Genomic DNA, 27245 nt, shown 5'->3' with positions numbered 1-27245 from the left:
TTTTGAGATAGCAGAAGGATTGAACTGGTGGTTCTTTTTTCAGGTTTATTTTTAAGAGCAATTTGTCCTAAGGAAAAACTTTAGATTCTATATTTTAGAACATAGGAACATAATGAATGCTTAAAGCAGTTTGTCTTCTGAGGCCCAGTAGCAAAATTAAAACTGCCTTTTTTTTTTCTTTTTAAAAACTTCAGCTAAAACTATATCTAAATTTTCCATTTTGGGAATCTTTGTGGTGAAGCAGAATATATTCTGTCAAAGACCAGTGGTAAGATAATGTATGCTAACACTGAAGTTAAAACCAGAGAAAAAAAATCTTTCATGCATAATTTGTTTTATACCTTTAGAATGTAATATCTTTATTTTGCAGCTCATTTTTAGCTTTAGTGCTATAATAAGAATCTGGTGTTTGTGGAGGGTATGAACATGGTGCTTTCTCAATTACTTAGAGAAGTGTTTACATAAAACTCCCTTAAATGTTTTAGTTCCTGGAACTTAAGGAGTGGTCATTGATAAAGCATAACTCCTTCCCCGAGTCTCCTTAGGATGTTTGTACTTATGTTTTTTTAATGATTATAGAGATGTTTTTAAAAATATTTGTATGTTCTGATAAATGTTTTTTAGTTCTTGAAAAATAAGATTTCTTAAAAATCCGTATTGTATACAGACATGCTTATGTATGTGTTAATTGTAACTCCATGTGGACCTTAATAAGAAAGTCATATTTTGATGATGCCAGATGTTAATTTTTTTTCCCTTGCATTCAAAAAAAAGATGTCATCCTTGTACTTTGCCAGAGAACTTCTATGGAAACCTTTCCTTCTCTTCTGACTTAATTCTAAAATATAATCTCCCAATCCTTATATCCCTTATACTAGTAAACTTGAAGGTATTTTGAAAGAAAAATTGTTGTAAGGTAAGGATGTTAGAAGAAGGAACTATTTTATATTTTTAAAATAAAATTTTAAAATATTTGAAACAATTTTATTTATAAAAAGTCATTTTAAATTGTTTTACATTTTAGGGGTGTGTTGATGGCTCAGTCAGTTAAGCATCTGACTTTTGGTCCTGACTCAGATCATGATCTCATGGTTTGTGAGCTCGAGCTCCATGTCAGGTTCTGGGCTGGCAGCGTGGAACCTCCTTGGGATTCTCTTTCTCTTTCTGCCCCTCCCCTGCTTGCTTACAAGTGTTCTCTCTCTTTCTCTCTCTTAAAATAAATAAACTTCAAAAAATTGTTTCATATTTTATTTTTTTATTAGAAAGCAAATTTTATAATAAAATCATACCTTTACATGGTAGAGAAATTAACAATAATCTATACCATTCAGAAAGGTCTAAGTACAGAGTACATCTTCTTTCCATCTGTAGTCTCTCCTCAATTCCCAGTTCCACAACGTAGAGTTAACTACTTTTAAAATTTTGTTTTGTTTTATTATATCTGTTGATAGATATGAAATAAGAGGAATTTAGTACTACTTGCCATTTCTCGTGCCTATTTTTAGTTCTTCTAATAGTTATGTTTGTAAGTTAAGTAATGTGCCTTCTTCTGCTTTTGTTTTTAATTGTGGCTAAAAAAAATTAAATTTATCATCTTATCTATTTTTAAGTGTACAGTTCAGTAGCGTTAACTATATTCACATTGCCATGCAACCAATCTCCAGAACTTTTTCATTTTGCAAAATTGAAACTGTACCTTTTGAACAATTCCCCATTTCCTCCTCCCTCCAACCTCTGGCAACTACTGCTCCAATTAAGTGGAGTCATACAGTATTTGTCTTTTTGTGACTGGCCCATTTCACTTAGCATAATGTCTTCAAGGTTCATCCATGTGTCAGAATTTTCTTACTTTTAAAGGCTGAATAATATTCCTTCGTGTTTATACATCACATTTTATTTATTCGTTCCTCTGTCAGTAGACCCTTGGGTTGCTTCCATCATTTGGCTATTGTGAGTAATGCTAGTCCGAACATGGGTGTACAAATATCTGTTGGAGTCCCTACTTTCAGTTCTCTTGGATATATACCTGGAAGTGAAATTACTGGACCATATGGAAATTCTATTTTGAAGTTTTTGAGGAACCTCCATACTGTTTTCTATAGCTGCTGAACTATTTTACATTCCCACCAACAGTGCACAAGGCTTATTTCTCCACATCCTTGTCAACACTTGATAGTCTCTGTTTTTTTGTTTTTGTATTTTTTTTAAAGTAGGCTCCATGACCAACGTGAGGCTCGAATTCACAACCTGAGATCCAGTCAGATGTTCCACCAACTGAGCCACCCTGGCGCCCCTGGTTTTGTTTTTGTTTTTTTGATAGTAGTTATACTAATGGGTGTGAGGTGATATTTCATGATGGTTTTGATTTGCATCTCCCTAATGATCAGTGATGTTGAACATCTTTTTTTATTTTTATTTTTTAAAAATTTTATAACGTTTATTCACTTTTGAGAGACAGGGACAGAGCGCGAGCCAGGGAGGGGCAGAGAGAGGGGGAGACACAGGACCCAAAGCCAGCTCCAGGCCCTGAGCTGTCAGCACAGAGCCTGACACGGGGTTTGAGCCCACAAACTATGAGATCATGACCTGAGCCAAAGTTGAATGCTTAATCAACTGAGCCACCCAGGCACCCTGAACATCTTTTCATAGGCTTGTTAGCCATTTGTATATCCTTTTTGGAGAAATGTCGATTCAAGTCCTTTGCCCATCTTTTATTTGGAATATTTGTTTTGTTTTGTTTCTTGTTCCCTGCTATTTTTAAATTATTGGTTTTAGATAGAGTATTGATTCTCCGCTAGGAAAGAAACATTTTGAATTTACACTTTTACTTTCTCTACATCTTGATTTTTCTTAGTAATTTTTATATTATAAAGGTTTATAACATTATTCTTTAACTTACAAATTTTTCTTTAGAGAAATGAATGCTTATGTAAGTGTTAAGCACTTGAAGAGCTAAGTAGTATGATTAGATGCTTAGACAAGGAAAAGTAATCTTGTGTCAATAAAACTTTTCTCTTTTAATTTTTTTTTTTTTAACATTTATTTATTTTTGGGACAGAGAGAGACAGAGCATGAACGGGGGAGGAGCAGAGAGAGAGGGAGACACAGAACTGGAAGCAGGCTCCAGGCTCTGAGCCATCAGCCCAGAGCCCGACACGGGGCTCGAACTCACGGACCGCGAGATCGTGACCTGAGCTGAAGTCGAACGCTTAACCGACTGAGCCACCCAGGCGCCCCAAAACTTTTCTCTTTTAAAGGTTCCTCATAACTGTGTTGTTTGGGGCTAATATGTTTTCTCAGTCACTTTTACCCATCTGTTTTCAGTCATCTGCGATTTTTCTTATGCTTTCTGGTCTGCTGCTGGTGACTTTTTTGTTTTCTAAGACTTTGATAATTTGTCATTTCAGTTATCTGTTGTTTCAACGGGCCCTTCAAATGAAAGGATATAGATATGTGTTCCCTCTGCCATAATGCACCAGAAGCCTCTGAGTGTTGCTTTTAGAAAGTTACATCACTTTTTATCTCTCTAATTAGGCTTCGCTTCTATTTAAAGTATTATGTGAATATATAGCGTTTTTTACATTTACTGAACACATAGGATCCAACATGTGACAACTCCTTTCACTCAACCTAGAGTAATTGAATGTCCACTCTGAGCCAGACACTGTTTCAGTTATTGGTGATATAGCAGTGAGCAAAACTAAGTGCCTGCTTTCATGGATTTTACATTTAGTCAAGGGAGATAGACTAAAATATGTATAATTTACATATGCTGGCACAGTATTTTCTCTGAAGAATAAAAAATTTAACTAGTGGGCTCCTGGGTGGCTCAGTCAGTTAAGCCTCCAACTTTGGCTCAGGCCATGATCTCAGGGTTTGTGAGTTTGAGCCCGCATCAGGCTCTGTGCTGACAGCTCAGAGCCTGGAGCCTGCTTCAGATTCTGTGTCTCCCTCTCTCTCTCTGCCTGTTACCCACTTGTGCTCTTTTCTCAAAAATAAATAAACATTAAAAACAAAATTTAACCAGCTTCATGTACTAAAGTAGAGTAATTTATTTTATTTAAAAAGTATTTATTTATTTGGTGAGCATGAGAGTGGAGGGGGGCAGGGAAAGAGGACACAGAGAATCCCAAGCAGGCTCCGCCCTATCAGTGCAGAGCCTGATGTGGGGCTCGAACTCATGAACGGGGAGCTCATGACCCAAGCTGAAATCAAGAGTCAGATGCTTAAGTGACTGAGTCACCCAGGCACCCCAGAATATACTAATTTAATATCCTCATCAGGGATTTCATTTTTCATTAGCCAGTCTTTTAAAAGTGAGATTATGTAACCATTATGTTCTTGTCAAAAAACCATCTAGGAATAGATGTGCATTGGGTAGATTCTACTGTGGAAAGTGGTGTCTGGTGTGCAGGAGATTTACTCAGGTCGACGGCTACGGAAGGGAAGGCAAGGGAAAGAAGTAGGCTTAGGTAGGAGGAAATCAAGATGCCCTAAAGTCTCAGCAGAACCCTCAGTTGACCCTCCCAGGAGTTCTGAAGATGAGTTGATACTTCAGAGCTTTCCTGAGTTGTCTACCACCTTTATACCCCCACATGGAATCAGTCATTCACTGTGGGCTGCTCCAGGAAGTGGGTGTGACCATAGGTGAGATTCAGATCTCTGAAGGAGACTGACAGCTGGGGATTATCTACTGGTAACATGTCCAGCAGCTGGTATAATAAATGCTCCATTGCTAATGGGGGATTTTAGGGGGGGGGGGGGGGAGTCAGATCATAGCATCTACCACAGGTGTCATTAGGATTTGGTTTGAATTCTTCTATTTTTTAACTGTGAGAGACTGGCAAATATTCCTTTGTGTTTTGATTTTTAAATCTGTAAAATAGGTTAGTATGTCCAGTTTGACAGTTCTTGTGAAGATTATATAGATAAAGTTTATTTTTTTAATTTTTTTTTTTAACGTTTATTTATTTTTGAGACAGAGAGAGACAGAACATGAACAGGGAAGGGGCAGAGAGAGAGGGAGACACAGAATCTGAAACGGGCTCCAGGCTCTGAGCTGTCAGCACAGAGCCCGATGCGGGGCTCGAACTCACGGACCGTGAGATCATGACCTGAGCTGAAGTTGGACGCTTAACCCACTGAGCCACCCGGGCGCCCCTGATAAAGTTCATTTAAATACCCAGAGCACACTCAGTTTTCTATAAATGTTTATAGGCAAAGGAAATAAACAGTGATATTTCCTTGTCAAAAGTACATTTTCTGGAAGATGGATTTCTCTTAGAAAGTATTTCTTCTACATCCAATTAAGAAATGTTTGAGTCCTTCTTATATTTTTTAAAAAGTATTTTGTAAACTGTTATGTATATATGCTATATACACATATATAACATGCATACGTATATACACAAATTTAAGGAACTGTTGTTATAGGAAAGTGTAGGTCGTAATAAGAGAATTTTTTTATTACTTTCAAAAAAATGCTTTAAGGTTCTTCCAAATTGTAGCTGTCTACTACCATGACAATTGGATTTCTAATTTTTAGATATTAAATTATTTTTTATTAATATTTGTTTATTTACTCTCGAGTTAGTTAATATGCAGTGTAGTCTCAGAGTCCTCATTATGTTAATAGTACTGTGACTCTATGAAACAGTCCGAGGATTTTTGTCTCCCAGTTGTATACAATTTAGTTGAGGATGTGTTATCAGTGTATGAGTTAAATAACAAAAGATGAAACATAAGATACATGTTGGACAGGTTTAAAAGTATGGACCATTGGGCTTATGTGGTTAAAAACTGTTTAATGGAAGTTGATGTTGAAGTGCCTATTAGAGAATTGATCCTCACCTCCCTCTATAAACTGGGAGGGCCTTGAACCTCCCTCTAAATACTGGGCCAAGTATTAAAACTTGGGTCATCAAGGTCTTATGTGTGGGAGTTATGAGTAAACCAGATGAGTGCAGTAGAGTATTTGTATTGGGAATGGTGGGTTCAAGTTGAGAATGGGAATTAGAACCAGATCATCAAAAGGTAGAATTACAGGTTTAGGAGACCTCTACATAGAGATAGTAGTTAAAACATTGAATATGAATTAAGTTTCAGAGAGAAAGAAAGAATGACAGAAGATGAATGTGAGAGAGAATGTAAAGAGTACCTTGTGATTGAAGATCAAAGGAAACTTAAGCGTTCATTCAGTATAGCAGACGGAGAGCCAGGGAAGCTTACTGTTAAGAAAGCCAAGGCAAGAAGTTCTCAGAGGCAGGGATACAAAGCTGTGAGATGCTTAGAAAGATTATCAAGAAAAGGGCAATCCATTTTGAGGCTCTGCTCTTTGCTTACCTTTGATAGCCCATAAAGACCAGTTTTAAACTTTTTTTTTTTTTTTTGCGCAGATGACTAAAATTTGAAATTCCTTATTTCCTACTCTGTGTTCTGTGTTCCAGCTACCCATTTCTGTTCACAGTTCCTTCCTTTCTTGAACAGGTATTTCTTAAGCATCCGTTCTGTGCCAGGCACTGTGTTGGTTGCTAGGAATATAATGAACAAAATAAAACCCCTGCTTTCACCAAACTTACATTCTAGCTGGGGTAGATGGTAGAATATAAGCATTGGTTTACCTGCTCAAGTAGTAGAAGAGGTTGGTCAGAGAGGTAGCCAGGGTCTCGTAGACTCCACTAGGGACTTTGGATTTTACTCTTCATGAGACAGAAAGGCATTTGAAGAGTTTAAAACAGAAAGGACATGAACTACATTAATTTTGTAAAACTGTTAGGGCAGAATTTGACACATAGGCATCACTCTATAAATTTTTATTAGAGTCATTCAGTCTGTTTGACTTACATTCGAAAGGTGATTGTGTCTGGCTACTGAGTGGAGATGTGATCATAGGGAGCCTTCTCCTGGCTCCTTGGAGGAAGTCCCAGGCCTCTGCTCTAAAACAGTTTGTTGCGGTTTTAAATTTTATACTAAATAGCCACTACGTAGATTTATTTGAATACTGTTGCTTATCTAACACTAATACAAACAAATACACATTTATGTCTGTTCCTGTGTTCTTTGGGTATCTACCTAAAATATTAGTCTTATTTTAAACCCAATTTTGGCAAATGGGAATTCTTTGGGAAATGGTGAAAATGAAGGTGTGAGGTCTAAAAATCATGCCACACAAAGAATGGGTGATGGTCTCATGGGTGGTTAATTTGTGGAAGTGAGGGCTGGGGAAGAGGACTTGACAGATCTTGGTCAAATTATTGAAGAGCTGTTTCTTAGATGAAGGGTGGACTTTTGGGGGAGGGGAGATCTGCAACCTGTGATTGGAACAGATTTCAGTTAAATATAAGGCAGAAGTTCATCAATAATAGAGCTGTTCATCTGCGGAGTGCAGTGCCTCACAAAAGAGTGAGCTTTGGTAACAAAATTAAAGTCAAAGTGAGACAACCATCAGAGCAGTTAGGGTGGCCTACCTGAATGAGAAGGGAGATTGAATGAAAGTTTCTCACAAATCCACTATTTTTACTTTTTTTTCTACTAAGTTATTTATTTTGAGAGAGAAAAAGCATGAGAGGGGCAGAGAGAGAAGGAAAATCCCAAAGAGAGAAATCCCAAGCAGGCTCCATGCTGTCAGCACAGAGCCCGATGTGGGGCTTGAACTCACCAACCGTGAGATCTTGGCTGACACCAAGAGTCAGAGGCCCAGCCAACTGAGCCACCAAGGCGCCCCCACTATTTTTACTTTTAAGCATTATTTAATATGGATTTTTTGTTTTTACTTTATGGAGATAGTTTACCGGAAGCAATGCATGTTGAGGCACTCACAAAATAACTGATGTTCATCTGATTTTCAGGCACTTAGTGTTATGTAGAGTATTATTAGTTTTGGTCATTGTCAAACTTAAAACTCCTTTTTTTTTTTTTTTTTCCAGGGATATCATGATAACACATTTTGAACCTTCAATCTCCTTTGAGGGCCTTTGCAGTGAGGTTCGAGACATGTGTTCTTTTGACAACGAACAGCTTTTCACCATGAAATGGATCGATGAGGAAGGTGAGTGGTAAAGAGAGGGCTGCCTGTGTAAGCATTGATTTAAGATACTATTTTGTCATTTGTTTTATTTTTTAATGTTTATTTATTTTGAGAGAGAGAAAGAGAGTATGTGCACACATGCATGAGTTGGGAAGGGGCAGAGAAAGAATCCCAAGCAAGTTCTGCACTGAGGACTCAGAGTTCCATCCCACAAACTGTGAGATCATGACCTGAGCCAAAATCAAGAGTCGGATGCTTAATCAACTCAGCCACCCAGGCACCCCTGTCGTTTGTTTTTAAAATGTAGTAAAAGTTCAAATTAATTAGGACTATTGGGTATATTAGAAATTTTATGTTATTCTTATTTTGCTTCAAGCACTTAAATAAAAAGAATACCAAAGGGTACAATCTTTGTTTTGTCCTTTTTACTCCAAAATAGAGTGAAATTAATGTGACTTGTTTTCCACCATTAATGTAAACATCTCATCAAATAGTGTTACATTTTACTTTAATTTTGAATATGAGTATTGTCTTATATTTTAGAGATTATCTTCAATAATCTGGCAGTATTTTTTTGCTGAGTACTGTAAATACTTCAAAGAAAGTGCTACAGAATAAAAGTGATTGTGATAGCCATGATTTCAGAGGTGGTGGCAGAGACTTGATACCTTAATGACTTGGACTCAGAAACATCTATTGAACATCTGTGTGCTGAAGATAGAAATTTTTTTTTTTTAATTTTTTTAATGTTTATTTCTGAGACAGAGACAAAGCATGAATGGGGGAGGGACAGAGAGAGAGGGAGATGCAGAACCTGAAACAGACTCCAGGCTAGAGCTGATAGCACAGATCCCAACGCAGTGCTCGAACTCCCAAACTGTGAGATCATGACCTGAGCCAAAGTCGGACACTCAACCGACTGAGCCACCCAGGCGCCTCTAAGATAGAAATTTTCTATATTCACACTCATAGTCTCATAGGGAGATGGACATGTAAATAACAAATATGATAAGTTGAACATAAACGCATAGGCATCTTGGAATCCAAAAGAACCAACATCTCCATGTCCTTGAAATATTCGTGACGTTTGGACTAAAAATAAAGACTAGAAGTTTTTGAAGTGGAGGAGGTGAGGGGAAAACCACTTCTGATGAAGAATTAGAAAAGAGATGGAGGTGTGAAGAACATGGTATATGTGGAAGAGCGGTAATTCACTAAATTAAAGTGCAAGGTGTAGAGAGGTGTGGACGAGGGCTAGATCCTTGCTCCTTGGTGTGGTCTGCGAATTTTTGGAAAATGGGACTCTCAGGCCCCATCACAGATCCCTGGATCTGAACCTACACTTTAATAGGGACTCCAGGTGAGTGGCATACGTATTTTTTTAAGTTTATTTATTAAAAATAAAGATTTATTTATTTTGAGAGAGATCACGCACATGCACGCATGTGCAAGCATGAGTTGGGGAGGGATGGAGAGGGAGAGAGATTCCCATGCAGGCTCCAAGCTCTCAGCATAGAGCTTAACAGCAGGGCTCAACCTCTTGAACCGGGAGATCATGACTTGAGCAGAAATCAAGAGTCAGATGCTTAACTGACTGAGCCACCCAGGTGCCCCAAGTTGCATGAATATTAAACTTTGAGAAGCTTAGGATTCAATCCTGGAAGCCTTTGCAAACCACATTAGACTTTATCTTACATGATGGAACGTCAATGAAGTATAATTTAAAGATACCCTAATTAGGGGCGCTTGGGTGGCTCAGTTGATCGGTCTTCCAACTCTTGATTTTGGCTCAGGTCATGCATGATCTCATTATTTGTGGGATCACCCGCATCTGATTTTTCTGCTGACAGCGTGGAGCCTGCTTGGGATTCTCTCTCTGCCCCTTCCCTGTGCACGCCTACTCACGCTCTGTCTCTCAAAATAAACATTAAAAAAAAAGGAAGATGCCTTATATATACTAGTTTTGTATTATGACTTTCTCTTAATTGTAATGTGAATGGAATTTCATTTTAAGGAATGTTATAATATTTAGCTCAATATTTGGGACATTTCTGTGTTTTCTGATGTGAAAAACACTGGAAAGATATCCCAACTCCGAGCTATAGATAAACTCAAACGCATTGTCATTTTCTAAAGACATTTTTTATTTGATTTTATTTATTTATTTTTAAATGCTTATTTATTTTTGAGAGAGAGAGAACGTGAGAAAAAGAGGGGAAGAGAGAGGGAGACAGAGGATCAGAAGCAGGCTCTGTGCTGACAGCAGAAAGCCTGATGTGGGGCTTGAACTCATGAACTGAGAGATCATGACCTGAGCTGAAGTCAGACTGCTCAACCGACTGAGTCACCCAGGTGCCCCAAGACATTTTTTTAAAAAAGGTTTTTAAAAAATTTTTTTTAATGTTTATTTATTATTTTATTTTATTTTTTTCTTTTCTTTATTTAGTTTTTAAAATTTACATCCAAATTAGTTAGCATATAGTGCAACAATGATTTCAGGAGTAGATTCCTTAGTGCCCCTTACCCATTTAGCCCATCCCCCCTCCCACAACCCCTCTAGTAACCCTCAGTTTGTTCTCCGTATTTATGAGTCTCTTCTGTTTTGTCCCCCTCCCTGTTTTTATATTATTTTTGTTTCCCTTTCCTTATGTTCATCTGTTTTGTCTCTTAAAGTCCTCATGTGAGTGACGTCATATGATCTTTGTCTTTCTCTGACTAATTTCACTTAGTATAACACCCTCCAGTTCCATCCACGTAGCTGCAAATGGCAAGATTTCATTCTTTTTGATTGCCGAGTCATACTCCATTGTATATATACACCACATCTTCTTTATCCATTCATCCATCGATGGACATTTGGGCTCTTTCTATACTTTGGCTATTGTTGATAGTGCTGCTGTAAACATTGGGGTACATGTGTCCTTTCTAAATAGCACACCTGTATCCCTTGGATAAATGCCTGGTAGTGCAATTGCTGGGTCGTAAGGTAGTTCTATTTTTAGTTTTTTGAGGAACCTCCATACTGTTTTCCAGAGTGGCTGCACCAGCTTACATTCCCAGTGTTTATTTTATTTTTGAGAGAGAGAGAGAGAGAGAGACTGTGAACAGGAGAGGGGCAGAGAGAGAGGGAGACACGGAACCCAAAGCAGCCTCCAGGCTCTGATCTGTCAGCATGAGCCCAACGCAGGGCTCGAACTCATGAACCGTGAGATCATGACCTGAGCTGAAGTTTAATGCTTAAACTACTGGTGCCCCTAAAACAGTTTTATTTATTTAATTGCTGTACTCAGTGTGGGGCTCGAACTCATGACCCCGAGATGAAGAGTCACACATTCCTCAGACTGAGCCAGGTAGGCACCCCTTTAAAGACCTTTTTAAAAGTTTTTCTAAAGTAATTCATGTACTTATGTTGGACAAGGTTTCATTTCAACGTGCATGAAATTACATCATTACCTTTTTTTTTTTTTTTTGAGAGAGAGAGATAGAGAGTGTGTGAGAGGGGGAAGGCAGAGGAAGAGAAAGAGAGAATCTTAAGCAGGTTCCATGCCCAGGAAGGAGCCTGATGTGGAGCTCTATGACCATGAGATCATGACCTGAGTGGAAATCAATCAAGAATCGGATACTTAACTGACTGAGACACTCAGATGCCCACCATCATTACCTTTTTCAGCACTGTATAATATTCCATATTGTAGATATTTCATGATTCATTTATTTAACCCTTTATTGATGGATATTTGGACTATTTCTAATGTTTTTGCTACCATAAGACAATACATAATGCACATCTTTATATGTAATTTTGTGCTATTGTATGGGAGTCTCTCTGTAGCCAATTCATAGAATATGTCCTTCATAAATTTTGGTAGCTAGTGACAATTTGCTATCAAAAAAGGTTTGAGCCAGTATATGGCACAGCTACATTGAATGAGAGCATCTCTTCACTCATGCCCTTGCTCACCTCAGATATTATGAGTTTAACTTTTTTTCTTGGAATCTGATCGGTGAAATACTAGCTTGGTCTTTTAAATTCTGTATTATTCAAGGGTAAGACTGAATGTCTTTATTCAACCACTTTAATCTTTAAATAAATAAATAAATATTTATTAATAATTGTATATTAATAGCCATATATTAATAATTAAATACTAAATTTAATCTTTAAATCTTGTTGATTCTAAATGGTGTGGATATCTCACAGTGTATCTTCAGGCTGAAAATGAGACTCTATAATTTAGAATTTAGCATAGTACATACAATATAGTTAGCATCAATAGTTTGATCATTATCATGAGCTAATGTTATTCTCATTTTTTTAAAGTAAGCTCTATACTCAGTGTGGGGCTTGAACTCACAACCCAGAGATCAAGAGCCTCATGCTCCACCAACTGAACAGCCCCAGTGTTATTCTCATTTTAATTCTGTGCTGATCACTTCATGCCATTTACTTGCCACTTAGGGTTTTTTCAGTTGGTGGTTTTCAAATTCGTGCACATAGGAATCGCAGATAATGCATTTTATTAAAAGAAATTGATTTAGAGATAATCCACTAAAATTTTTTTTTATCGTACTCTTATACTTTGTAATGTCTTTACCTGGGGAGCTCTGTTCCCAGATTGTTACAGGGCTGTCTCTTTCCTGTCATTCAGGTTACTCAAATGTCCTGTCTCCAAGAAGCCTTTCACTTCTATTCACTTTGTATCTTATTTATATGGTAGAATGTAAGCTCCACGAGAACAGAGTTCTTGTCTTTGCCATGGAGCTCCAAAGCCTAGAGCAGTATAGTACACTCAAAAAACATTTGCGAATTGTACAGAAGGCTAATAGCAAGCCTTTCCACAGTGTAGTTTTATGTTTGTTATTAGAGATTTAAGCATGGGGCGTTGTGGTTTATTCTATTTTTTCCTAACATAAAAGCATCTTTTAATTAACAGGTGCACATAGTAAATTAAATTAATTATCTGATGAAACAGTCTTATCCTTTTATAATGCAATTCAAAGTTCTTTCTCTCTAAATAGCTGTTAAGTGTCCTAATTTTCTGGGGAAAACTACAAAACTATAGCCCCATCCAAGTAAAAGGTTAAACTTTCTATTAAGGTGTGTTGATTCCCATGTGATCCTTCTTACCCTGGTTAATTGTGATACCAGTCTTTCTTAATTTTAGGTATATAGAACCAGTAGTAATTATTTTTAAGCTCCTTGCAATTATTTTTCAGTTGTAATTGTGTTGCCTTTATTTTTAGCCATATAAGCATGGGGGTTTGCTTATCTGGAGAAAAAATTCTCTCTAGAATCACTGGAAGACAGGACTATAATTTCTCTGGTTTATGAGAAACACTTTCTAGAAGCTAATCTTTTAATTGTGGGATTTTATATTAGGGCGAGTAATGATCATAAGCTTGCTTCATTTCTTTAAGTAGATTTATGACAACTGTTCTTTTTCCTTGTGTTTAAAACCAGTTTTAATGATTTGTTTTGATGTGCCTGTGGGAAAACTGGTTTGCTTAATCTAACTAAACATTTTAGAATGAATAGTAATTTTGTAACAATTGTACCTCCCTTCTCATGTGGGGAAAGTATATGGGGCAGAGAATGATAAATGACTTTATAGTTCATCATATTTTTTTTTAATTTTTTTTATAACGTTTATTTATTTTTGAGACAGAGAGAGACAGAGCACAAACGGGGGAGGGGCAGAGAGAGAGGGAGACACAGAATCGGCAGCAGGCTCCAGGCTCTGAGCCATCAGCCCAGAGCCCAATGCAGGGCTCGAACTCATGGACCGCGAGATCGTGACCTGAGCCGAAGTCGGACGCTTAACCGACTGAGCCACCCAGGCGCCCCAGTTCATCATATTTTAATTGAGACTGTTTTTCCATAAGGATGTGCTTTAAAAAAACTTTTTTTTTATTGTTTATTTATTTTTGAGAAAGAGAGAGCAACTAGGGGAGGGGCAGAGAGAGAGGGGGAGAGAGGGAGACACAGAATCCGAAGCAGGCTCCAGGCCCTCAGCTGTCAGCACAGAACCTGACGCGGGGCTCGAACTCACAAAACGTGAGATCATGACCTGAGTCGAAGTCGGACACTTAACCGACTGAGCCACCCAGGCACCCCAAATATTAAGTATTTTCTACATTTCTTTTTTTCTTAAGTTTATTTATTTATTTTGAGAGACAGAACGTGCTTGTGCACTTGTGTGAGGCAAGGTGGGCGGAGGGGCAGAGAGGGAGAGAGAATCCCAAACAGGCCTTGCAACTGCAGAGCCTGATGAGGGCTTGAACTCACAAACCATGAGATCGTGACCTCTGTCCCTCTCCCCGACTTGTGCTTTCTCTCTCTCAAAATAAGTAAGTAAGTAAGTAAATAAATAAATAAATAATAGTGCATGTTAACAAAAATACTGATTTGTTTGAAGGAAAAAAATGTCTCTGTGGATCCTCAGATCCCCCTAATAGCCGCTATAAACAAATTGATGATCTTTTCATGTGAATGTACAACTAGAAGGTATAGGGTAACACTTTTTTTCTTTCTTACAAGTACCCAAATACTGTACAAGCTGCTATTTAACCCACTTTTTCCTTTAACATCTTGTGGATATCTTTCTGTATCAGTGTATGTAGATTTATATAACGTTTATACAATGTGACTGTACATAACTTTTTTTATCATCACATTCAAGAAATTTAATACTGACATATTACTTAACATATGGTTCATATTTAATTTTTTTAATATCCTTTTTCAGTTTCTTTTTCATTTTTCTAGGACTTTTTCCCCCTGGATATAATCAATATTGATGTAGTATTTTTGGCTCTCATGTTTCTTTGGTTTCTTTCTTTCTTTCTTTTTTAAATTTTTATTTAGTTTATTTTTTTAATTTACATCCACGTTAGTTAGCATATAGTGCAACAATGATTTCAATAATGGATTCCTTAATGCCCGTTACCCATTTAGCCCATCCCCGCTGCCACAACCCCTCCAGTAACCCTCTGTTTGTTCTTCATATTTAAGATACTCTTATGTTTTTGTCCCTCTCCCTGTCTTTATATTATTTTTGCTTCCCTTCCCTTATGTTCATCTGTTTTGTGTCTTAAAGTCCTCATATGAGTGAAGTCATATGATATTTGTCTTTCTCTGATGGACTAATTTCGCTTAACATATACCCTCAAGTTCCATCCACATAGTTGCTAATGGCAAGATTTCATTCTTTTTGATTGCCAAGTAATACTCCATTGTATTACATCTTCTTTATCCATTCATCTTTATCTTCTTTATCCATTCATCCATCTTCTTTATCCATTCATCCATTGATAGACATTTGGGCTCTTTCCATACTTTGGCTATTGTTGATCGTGCTGCTATAAATATTGGGGTGCACGTGCCCCTTTGAAACAGCTTACCTGTATCCCTTGGATAAACACCAGTAGTGCAATTGCTGGGCCGTAAGGTAGTTCTATTTTTAATTTTTTGAGGAACCTCAATAGTGTTTTCCAGAGTGGCTGCACCAGTTTGCATTCCCAGTGTGGTTGTGCATAATTTATTTAATCAATCCTCCTTTGATGGATATTTGAATTATTTGTAGTGTATAAAAAATATTAGTGCAGAGAATATCTTTGTGCATATGTTTTTTGGGCACCTGCACTGTATTATTTATAGGTGAATTGCCTAGAACTGACGTCCAAAAATATTGTACCTTTTGTTATATTTTTCAGCAATAGCATATGTAAGTTATTTACAGCCTGTAAAAGGCTATGTGAGGGAAAAAATAGATGATTTGCAGAGAGTGGGAGAGGATATAATTTGGATGTAGTTCTTTGTTTTTTTATTAAAATTTTTTTTAATGTTTGTTTATTTTTGAGAGAGAGACAGAGTATGAGTGGGGTAGGAGCAGAGAGAGAGAGGGAGACCCAGAATCCGAAGTAGGCTCTAGGCTCTGAACTGTCAGCACAGAGCCCAATGCAAGGCCTGTACTCAAGAACTGTGAGATCATGACCTGAGCTGAAGTCAGACGCTTGCCTGCTGAGTCACCCAGGCACCCCTAGATGTGGTTCTTTAATTCATGTGACTGTTGGGTTCAGTAGGTGAGATTCATGGAAATTTGAAATGCAGGTAAACATTCTTTGACATAAAGAGTATATGTGGAGTGTTTCTGAATCTGCGAGGTTAAACGATTAAATCTGATGTGTTCATAGGGTGGACAATTGAATGTCAAGATGTAACAAAACCATACTTAGGATGGAAGGAAACATTTCATATGATATTTTACAAAAATCTTTTAAAAATTTTTTAATGTTTATTTCTTTAGAGAGAGAGAGAGAGAGAGAGAGAGACAGAGTGCAAGTAGGGAAGGGGCAGAGAGAGAGGGAAACAGAATCTGAAATCGGCTCCAAGCTTTGAGCCTTCAGCACAGAGCCCAGTGAGGGGCTCGAACCCACAAACCACAAGATCATGACCTGAGCTGAAGTTGGATGCTCAACTGACTGAGCCACCCACGTGCCCTGATATTTTCCAAACATCCTTCATCTGATTTTCTTTTAGCTGGTGTGTTAGGAGCTTCATACTTTTTCTCTACCACCCCACATTGTATATTGACACTGTATATTAAGTGGCAAACATGTCAGAAGGAACAGTGAGGAGAAAACTTTCTGACTGAATGTATGTTCAGTGTGATGTCAGTTACCTAGGTAGCAGTATTATGGATCCAAACCTGAAAATTAAAAAATGAAAATTGACATCAATAAGAAAAAAATCTACATACTCCTTGAGCAGATCTTGCCTTGTAATTGGTATTTTCCTTTTGCTTAGAGAACTTCTTTTAACATTTCCTATAGTAGAGGTTTGCTTTTGATTTATTCTTTCCTCTTTTTCATGTCCTTATTTTCACCTTTAAAAAATAGTTTTATTGAGGCATAACTGACACACAATAAATTGTACATGTTAATATTACAAGTGTACAATTTGATGAGTTTTGACACTCAGGAAACCATCACCACAAGTGAGATGGAGACCATATCCGTTACCCCTAAGTGTTTCTGTATGCTTTGCAGTTCCTCACTCCTATCCATCCATCCCAAGCAACTACTGATTTGTTGGCTGTCACTGTTGATTAGTTTGTGTTTTCTAGAGTTTTATAGGAATGGAGTCATACAGTATGTACTCTTTTTTTGTGGGGGCGGGAACGGGTCTGGCTTCTTTCATTTGGCAAAATTATTGATAATGTGTATTGTTTGTATCAGTAGTTCATTTCTTTTTATTGCTGAGTGGTATTCCATTATGTGGATCTACCACAGTTTGTTTATGTGTTCCCCTGTTGATGGACATTGAGGTTGTTTCCAGTCTGGGGCTATTATGAATAAAACTTCTTGGCAATCATGTATAAGTCTTTGTATAGATATATTTTCTTTTCTCATGGGCATATGTCTAGAACTGGAATGAATGGCTGGATTATATGGTCTATAAATACTGTTTTTTAAAAATAAAGTAGGAAAAGAAATATTTGAAAAAGAGATGAAGTGAGGTATTGTACCTCAGGCAGATTCTCGGGCTGATGATTTTTAGAGAGGAGTTTACATGGAAGTTGAGGGTCTGGAAATTGATACTGTTTTCTTTCTTTCTTTCTTTCTTTCTTTCTTTCTTTCTTTCTTTCTTTTTCTTTCTTTCGAGAGCATGTGCACATGCAGGGGAGAGGCAGAGAGAGAGAATTCCAAGCACACTCTTGGCTTCTGCCCAGAGCCCGATGCAGGGCTTGATCCCACAAACCATGAGATCATGACCTGGGCTGAAATCAAGAGTCGGACCCTTAACCGGCTGAGCCACCCAGGTGTCCCTGTGAATTGATACCTTTTAAAAACTGTCTCTTCCTGGTCATCATTGGAAAGTCTTCCTATACTCCCAGGGGTAGAGTACTCCACACAGAAGGCAGCTAGATGACTTAGAGAAGTACTCAAGTATTTCTTTTAGTTCTGGCCTCTGCCCCAGCTCTGTGCTTTAGGTGTTCTGCCTGGTAAACTCTGGCTGCTGCCACTTATATAGCAGGCTGTGTGGATGCCTGACAGGCAGAGGGATCAAACGGGGGCCCACGTGGGAGAAATCCCTTGCAGTGGTAGGATGGAGATGAGTTAAAAGGTGAGGCAAGCAAGAGTGGCCGTATGAGCCTGATAAGGCACCAGGACTCCCAAACTTGTGCTTTGTTCTATGGCGAGGTCTGGCCTTCTTGTTGGCATTTCCATCTCTGATTACATTGTCTTTCTTCCCTTTCTAAGGGACAACTACTACCATAGGTTAAGTTTATAATCAAACTTTTCTCACCCATATCCCTTCATCCCCAGGGAACCACTAATATGCCTTCTGTCACTATTCTATATATATAAATAACAAAGTAGTGCTTTTATGTGCTATTCAATTAATATAAATGGCATTATTCTGAAGCACATATTCTGAAACTGCCTTTTTTCACTGGGCATTGTCTTGTCTCTATGCACATTATTCATGCACATAGAGAACTAGTGTACTTCTTTTTTTTAATTCTTTTTTTATTGTGGTAAAATATACCTAACATAAAATTTTAACCTTTTTTTAAGTGTACAACTCCGTGATCTTAAGCATATTCATAATTTTATGTAAACATCCCCACTACCCTCTTCCAGAATTTTTTTTTATCATCCCAAACAAACTCTATACCTATTAACTCCCCCCCACTTTCCCCCTCCTCACATGCCTTTCTTATACTTTCTGTCTCTATAAATTTGCCTTTCTGTTCCTATGAATTTCTACTATGAATTTGTCTTTAGGTCACCTTTGTTTTTGAAAGATAGTTTTGCTCAGCAAATAATTCCAGGTTAGCAAATTTGTTTTTGCATTTTGTGCACCGTCTTCTAGCTTGTATTGTCTCTGATGCAAATCTGTGGTCAGTGGCCTTTGTTTTCTATGTAATGTGTCTCTTTGGCTGCCTTTAAGATTTTTCTCTTTATTGTTGGTTTTAAGCAGTTTGATAACGACGGGCCTTAGTTCACTTTTATTCATGTTTTGTGTCTTAAGATTTATTGAGCTTCTTGGATCCATGGGTTTTTATGGTTTTCATCAAATTTGGAAACATTTTGGCCATTAGCTTTTCAATTTTTTTTTCTGTCACCACATCCCTTTAGGGGACTGTGGTTAACATGAATATTAGGCCTCTTAAGGTGTCATAAAGCTCACTAATGTTCTGTTCATTTTTTTTTTTCCCCAGTCTTTTTCTCTGCATTTCATTTTGGGTAGTTTTATTGCTTGTATTTAAGTTCACCAGTTTTTTCTTCTGCAATGTGTAATCTGCCATTAATCCCATCTAGTATAGTTTTCATTTCAGATGTTATAGCTTTTATTTCTAAATGTTCAGCTTGGGCCTTTTAAAATATCTTCCATCTTTACTTAACATGCCCAATACCTCCAGCTTCTTGAGCATATATTGGATATAATTATAATAACTTTCAGTAACCATTTCTATAAATTTCTTTCATCTGTCAATTCAGGGTTAATTTCTGTTGATTGATGTTTCTCCTGTTGTAGGTCATATTTTCCTGCTTCTTCACATGCCTGGGTGTATTTTATTGGATCCTAGACAATGTGACTTTTGCATTATTGGGCATTGGATATATTTGTAGTTTTATAAATATTTTTGAGTTTTGTTCAGGTATACATTTAAGTTACAGCTGATCCTTTGTTGCTTATTTCCAGTATCTTGAACCATTTTTTTTTCACTTGTTTTGTATAGTTTTTTTGTGTTTTAGGTAGAGGGTTAAATCAGTTCTTGTTACTTCCATCATCTCCAGAAGTGGAAGTTGAAGATGGGCAGCTTGATAGGATGGCATATGCTTCTGTAACCACTGATTTCTGCCTCCTAGAAAAAAGGAAGAAACCAGAAATCCATTACTGTTGTGATTGGGCTTAATATTGAAAGGATGACCACCTAAACACTGTAGCATTCTTGAAAAATTTTTGCAAATCTATGTTTTAAGCAACGCAACCCTTCAAAGCAGGGAATACATGGACTTTCACAAGTGGTATGTAGTATTCTGAACCCAGTATCCAGAGGTGGAATGGCAGCAGAAAGAAGGTCCGGTGGGAACAGAATGAGTCTAAATCTATGGCAGACTCAAACATCAGGGAGAGGAGCATTGTGATGCTATCTCAGGCAAATGTTAAAGGTGGCCAACCTTGGTTTTATGCTGTGTAGATTCTTTCAAGTGTGGGGCACTGAACTGAGTCATATGCTGAGATACCTAACATAAGTATGTTTTAAGTTCTGCGTCTTCTCAGGTTATTTTGTAAATAATTGAACCTTGCATATTTATTAAATACTTGAGGTCCAGTGCCCTAATTTGGTTCTTTCTATAGGTGAAAAGAACATGTAGATGCATTGAAAAAAAGACTTGATCTGCTGGTTATAATATACAGATCTTATTACCTTGAAATTCATTGATCTGAGCAGATCTCATTCTGGCTGTATGCCTGTTTTAGGATATGAATATGTACTTTAGTAATAGAGTAGGCTTTCAGAAATAGCTTTTCCTCCTGTCTTTTCTTTCATGATGATTCTTCACGGAATGTTTTGCTTCTGAGTTATGTGCCCTGCTTTATCAGGCATTAAACAGTTGGCCCAAAAAGGTAATACTTGAACCACAGACATTCAGTCCAATAAAAATAAAATAGATTTGGATATACATAATATCAGTAATTAACTCCTATTTTCACACTTCCTTGTGATTATTCAAAAGTGTCGATCTCTAGGTAAATACTGCATACAGGTACTTTACATGGTCTAGGTTTCAACGAACAGCAGGCAGGTATCGGTCTGGCAAAAAGACAATGTCTAGCAGAAGGAAAAGATTGATTTTTTAAAATATGGTTATAATGATACTTTCTTTATTTTAATTTTTAATTTTTTGTTTTTTAGAGAGAGCATGTACAAGAGTAGAAGGGACAAAGGGAGAGGGAGAGAGAATCTCAGGCAGGCTCCATGGCCAGCGCAGAGCCCAATGCGGGGCTCAGTCCCACAACCCTGAGATCGTGACCTAAGCCAAAATCAAGAGTTAGATGCCCAACTGACCAAGATGCCCAGGCGCCCCTGGTTATAATGATACTTTTAACAATAGTTAATTCCATTCATGGCATTTAATCAAAGTGCAATAATAAAGGTCACATGTATAATGGACCAAGCGTACTATGAGTTAACTTTAAAAATATGATCTTTAGTTTTCCCACCATCCTCACAATATAGGTAATAGCCCTCTGTAGAGAGAGATAAATATATATACACACATCTATATACATATGAATGACATACATATATTTCTTATTGTTTAAACACAATCTGAGGTGAGCTTAAATGTATTTAAAATGTATTTAGTTTCCTCACCTGGGGAGTTGTAAATGAAGTGTTAATTAAATTTCAGACTCCTATCTCTAGAATTCTTTGAATATTTCATTATTTAGAATTAATTTAGTCAACTGGCTTATTTGTCTAACTGAAAGAATAATTTACACACTTATTGATGTGTGAAATTCTCATTATTTTTATACTGCTTTTTTATTTTTGGCTTACACTTAAATCTTCTGTAGAAACAAAAGTTTTTTTAAAGCAATGTCAAAAATGAAATGTAATTATATTGCCTTTCACTTTCATAAATGTGGCAAAATGGGAGAAATTTGCGTACTAAAAAAGTGAGTCTGTGTGTTTATTTCTTTGAGGCAAGCAAAGACAGACTTTGTTTTTGGACTAGACTGTTACTTTGTTATCAGACTCACTTTTATAAAAATGCTGCAGTAAACATTTTTTTCTAAAACAGTTGCACTGAGATATAACTTATTACTTAAAGTGTATAATTCAGTGGTTTTTACTATATTCACAGAGTTGTGCAACCATCACTGTGATCGATTTCAAAACATTTTGTCACCCAAAACATAAACCCCGTGATCATTAACATTCACTACCTATTTCCCTCTAGGTTCTTTACCCTCCACAGCCCTTAGATCAAGGTAACCACTAATCTACTTCGTGTTTCTATACACTTGCCTAATTTAGACATGTCATATCCATACTTACTCAATTTTGATGGACATTTGGGGTTTTTTTTCACTTTTTGGCTGTTACAACTGGAGTGAACATTTGGTTTCAGCTTTTTGTGTGGACATAGGTTTTCATTTCTCTTTGATAGCTACCAAGACTGGAACTGCTAAGTCATCTGATAACTATGTTCCATCTTTTAAGGAGCCCCCATTGTGTTGGCTGAAGTGGCAGCACCATTTTACATTCCCACCAGTAGCATATGAGGATTGATCCCAGTTTCTCTGCATCCTCACCAGTACTTGTTATTGTCAGTATATTGAGCGCTGATCCAAAAATGGTTTATCTGTGTAACATGGTTGGGTCATTTTGACCTCTCTGTTTTTCATCTAGCCACTCGAAGACGCCTATAACACCAAGTTATAAAGTGAGCAAATGAGAGCACCGATCTTTCTTTTATGTAGATAATACTCAAACCAGAAAGTGTATTGGAAGAAAAGATTTCATCTGTAGTCACAACGTAAATTTTGTTTTTAAATCTAGGAATAAACTTTCATTTTTTTTTTTTAATGTTTATTTATTTGAACCTGAAGCAGGCTCTAGGCTCTGAGCTGCCAGCACAGACGTGGGTGTCAAACCCATGAACTGTGAGATCATGACCTAAGCCACAGTGGGATGCTTAACCGACTGAAGGTTCAGTCTAGGAATAAACTTTAAAGAAATGTGTAGAAACCATATAAAGAAAACTGAAACAGAAACAACTGGATGCCATAAGCAAAACTGTGGATGAATGGGGTGAGGAAGAAGCGTCATGTAAAATGAGAGCTCCCTACAGATCAATCCGTAAAGAGCACGACCTCCAAAAAATTTCTATTCTTTTTTTTTTCATTTCTTTTTTTTTTTTTTTAACGTTTATTTATTTTTGAGACAGAGAGAGACAGAGCATGAACGGGGGAGGGTCAGAGAGAGAGGGAGACACAGAATCTGAAACAGGCTCCAGGCTTTGAGCTGTCAGCACAGAGCCCGATGCGGGGCTCGAACTCACAAGACCGCGAGATCATGACCTGAGCCGAAGTCGGCCGCCCAACCGACTGAGCCACCCAGGTGCCCCACCCCCCAAAAAATTTCTAATAGGGTGTTTTTAAAACTGACAATTTTATCTGGAAAAATAAACAGGAAAATTCTGGCAAAGGAACTGTAAAGAGGGAAGATTTTTCCTAATTTTGTATGTCAAAAAATACCATAATCACATATATAAGAGTAGTAACAACTGACAGAAAATGTTTGTAACATTTACAGAGGATTGTTATCTCTAATATAAAATAATTAGGTCAAAAAGAAATAGATGAAAAATCTACTTAAGGGGGTCTAGATAGCTAATTCATGAATGACAAAAATACAGGGGGTGCCTGGGTGGCTCAGTCATTTAAGTGTCCGACTTTGCCTCAGGTCATGATCTCACGGCTCTTTAGTTCGGGCCCATGTTGGGCTCTGTGCTAAAAGCTCAGAGCCTGGAGCCTGCTTCGGATTCTGTGTCTCCATCTTTTTCTGCCCCCTCCCCCCCACACTCACACTCTGTCTCTCTCTCTCAAAATTAAATAAACATTAAAAAAATTTATAAATGACAAAACTCAGAAATTACTAACAATTAACGAAACAAAGATTTTAAAAGAAGGCATTTTCACCTGTCAGATTAGAAGATATTTAAAATTTAATGAATACTTGTAGGATCTTAGGATAGATACTTAGTTGACTGCATTTATGATAACCTTTTTGCAGTTACTGTCATTCCAAATTTTGGAATAATTGTCAAAATTTTAAATGGGCACACTTTAAACCAATCAATTATCATGAGAAGTATCATGAGAAGTTATTCAAACATAGGAAAAAATTCATTTCAAGAATATTTACTATTCACTAATAAAAAAGGACTGAAGTACTGATACATGTTACAACATGGATGAACCTTGAAAACATTCCAAGTGAACAAAGACAGACATAAAAAACCACGTATTATGTGATTCCATTTATGAAATGTCCTGAAAAGGCAAATCTTAGATACTGAAAATAGGTTGCCTAGGTCTGGCAGTAGGAGGAGAGGGTGGGGGGGAAATGGGGACTGACTGCTAATGGGAAAGGAGCTTTTTTGAGGAGACAATGAAAATGTTCTAAAATTGATTATATCGAGAGTTGACAGCTCTGTGAACAGACGACCATTATACACTTCAGCTAGGTAAATTGAATGCTATGAGAATTGTATCTCAATAAGATAATTATTAAAAATTAGGTTATCTTTAGGCTTTTCATAAAATGTGAAATATTATCCCCTTTAGGTAAGGCTGTTCAGAAGAGGCATTTATTTGTCCTGGGTCTTGTAAGATTCACAGGATTTCAGGATTCAAATTGAAAGATGGTAGTAAGGTGTTTGTTACATAACAAATCACTTCAAAGCCTAGTAGCTTTAAAAAACCCACCACTTTATTTATTTATTTATTTTTAGTGATTTTTTTTTTTTTTTTTTGTGAGAGAGAGAGAGAGAGAGAAAGAAAGAGAAAGAATCTTAAGCAGGCTACATGCCCAGCACGGAGCCCGACACAGGGCTTGAACCCAGGAACTGTGACATTGTTACCTAAGCAGAAATCAGGAGTCAGATGCTTAGCTGACTGAGCCACCAGGCGCCCCAGTCCCACCACTTTATTTCGTAATCTCTCACACTGGTCTCAGTTGACTGGCTGTGCTAGTCTCACATGAGGTCTCTCATGCAGTGGCAATCATATGGCAGCTGGGTCTGGAGTGACGTAGAGGCTCATCTGGGATACTGGCCTAGTTGGTTCTCCCTCTCTGTGTAACCTCATCACAATGAGGTGGTGTCTTGTTGATTAGCTTAATGATGAGTGATACTGAACATCTTTTCATGTGCTCATTGACCATTTGTGTATCTTCTTTGGAGAAATGGTCATTTGTTTTTTCCTTGCCTTGCTTTTGGTGTCATAGCCAAGAAATCATTGCCAAATCCAGTGTCATAAAGCTTTCTCCCTATGTTTTCTTCCATGAGTTTTGTACTTTTCACTCTTGCATTTAAGTCTTTGATCAGGTTTGAGTTAATTTTTGTTAATGGTGTAAGATAGAAGTCCAACTTTATTCTTTTGCATACGGTCATGTTTGGATATTTTATTGTGAATTTTTGTTAGTTTTCATAGGTGTATAATGATATTGTGATCATATTAAGGAATTTTAATCTAGACTTATAAGGATTTGTTCACAATGCCATGGTGGAAGGGAATAAGTGAGTGGGTATGTAGGAGGAAGCAAAATTTGGTAACATGTTTGAAGATTTCCAAAATGAAAAGTTAAAATAGAGTTGGTAAACCAGGGGAATGGTGTTTCAGAAACCTAGATGCAGTTCCATCCTATAGATGGTTAGTAGGGAACTTTGTTAGATGCTATAGAGAGATCAATTAGAATAAAGACAGGAAAGTTGCTATTGGTTTTAGCAGCTCTTTTCATGACCTTGGATATAGCAGTTTTAGTAGAGTGTTTGGACTAAAACCTGATAGCAGAATTTTGAGAAATTCATGGAGGACAGGAACATGGAGAAAGCAGGGTGGGGTCACTCTGAATATTAAGAGAAGTTATTTCTAAAAAATTTTTTAATGTTTATTTTTGAGAGAGAGACAGAGAGAGAGTGAGCACAAGCGGCGGGAGGGGCAGAGAGAGGGAGACACAGAATCTGAAGCAGGTCCCAGGCTCTCAGCTGTCAGCACAGAGCCTGACGCGGGGCTCGAATTCCTGAACCACAAGATCATGACCTGAGCTGAAGTCGGACGCTTAACTGACTGAGTCAGCAGGCACCTCAGAAAAGTTACTTCCAGAGGTGCCTGGGTGGCTCAGTCGGTTAAGCATCTGAGTCTTGATTTCGGCGCAGTCATGATCTCACAGCCTGTGAGATGGAGCCCTGCGTCAGACTCTGTGCTGACAATGCAGAGCCTGCTTGGGATTCTCCCCCTCTCTCTGCCCCTCTCCTGCTTGCGTGCACATGTGCTTGCTCTCTCGCTCTCTGGCTTTCGCTCTCTCGCTCTCTCAAAATAAATAAATTTTAAAAAGTTGTTTCTAATAAATCTAAAGTATTGTAAACCCGTGATTTAAAAAGTACAAAAGCAAAGTAAGAAGTCAAAGATCAAAAGCCCTACCCTATATTTTTCCCCTTCTTCTCACCCACCCCCTCCAGTTTCAGTCTAGGGTTTGCTCTTGAGGGTGTGGCTACAATGGAATGGCAACCCGAGTGTGAGGGAGATTGTTGAGAGGGGGACTCAAACATGCCTGTGCCGGAGAAGAGCTAGTGGAAGGAAAGAAAAAATGCAAATGGAACTGAAAGGGCTAATGGGATAAGGCCCACAGGAAGGTAAAAGGAAGAGATTCAGTAAGGGAATCGCCAAGTTGGAGAAAGGTACAGAGGCACTCATTTCTTTGAGACTGGAGGAAAGGAGATGGCTTCATTTTTCTCTTGTGAGTAATAGACATAGTTCTCTACTGAGAGTGACTGAGGTTTGGATAGGGCCGGTGGCATCTTGTGTGTGGTAACATTTGGTGTGACCACAGGAATGAGCAGAAGCATTGCAGTGTGGAGGACCCAGCTCGGGCCCCAATTGTGATCTAATTACTTTTTCATTGAGGAATGCCATCATTCAGGGAGATGTGCCATCTCAGTCTTTGCCAGGGTGACTCAGTTCTTTGGCTGGTTGACTAGGAAGGTGTTTCTTCCTTAGTCTTTCTGTGTGTCCATTTACTAAAATGATGTGTTTACATTTAAAAGCAGTTCAGATTGGACTGCTGTTCAGTCCAGAGTACTTAGTAGCTGTGCTTCCTTTCTGTGAGCCTCTTGAGCAGGCTCTCAGGTGAAGGAAAAATTTGGCAGAATGATTACATGGAGACCTCTAACTGACCATATTGTGGCAGTGAAACCACTTTCACTTCCTCCTCTAGAGAGATAGGTAACAGAAAACTTGTCCCTGGCAGTTAGTCATACTGTAGTGACAATCCAAATGTGGTCGGGGTGGATTGTGTTTGCTATATTTTGCGTATACTTTATATGTTATTGAGAATTAAATGGCTTATATGTATCAAATTTGGTATCTATGAATTTCATGTAATATTTTTGGGAAATAGAAATGGAAGTT

At 37.7% G+C, this 27245-nt stretch overlaps 1 protein-coding gene across 1 annotated transcript in view; it reads left to right on the top strand.

Moving 5' to 3' along the window:
- PRKCI (protein kinase C iota) overlaps window positions 1-27245 on the top strand; it is a 71874-nt gene that overhangs the window by 8212 nt on the left and 36417 nt on the right. The window contains exon 2 of the mRNA XM_049629618.1: window positions 7926-8047. Within this exon, the coding sequence (XP_049485575.1) occupies window positions 7926-8047 (122 nt within the window). The remainder of the gene's footprint in view (window positions 1-7925; window positions 8048-27245) is intronic.

The sequence above is a fragment of the Panthera uncia genome, chromosome C2, assembly GCF_023721935.1.
Source record: "Panthera uncia isolate 11264 chromosome C2, Puncia_PCG_1.0, whole genome shotgun sequence".
In the NCBI taxonomy this organism is placed as follows: Eukaryota; Metazoa; Chordata; class Mammalia; order Carnivora; family Felidae; genus Panthera; species Panthera uncia.
This window is presented reverse-complemented; position numbering and strand designations above follow the sequence as displayed.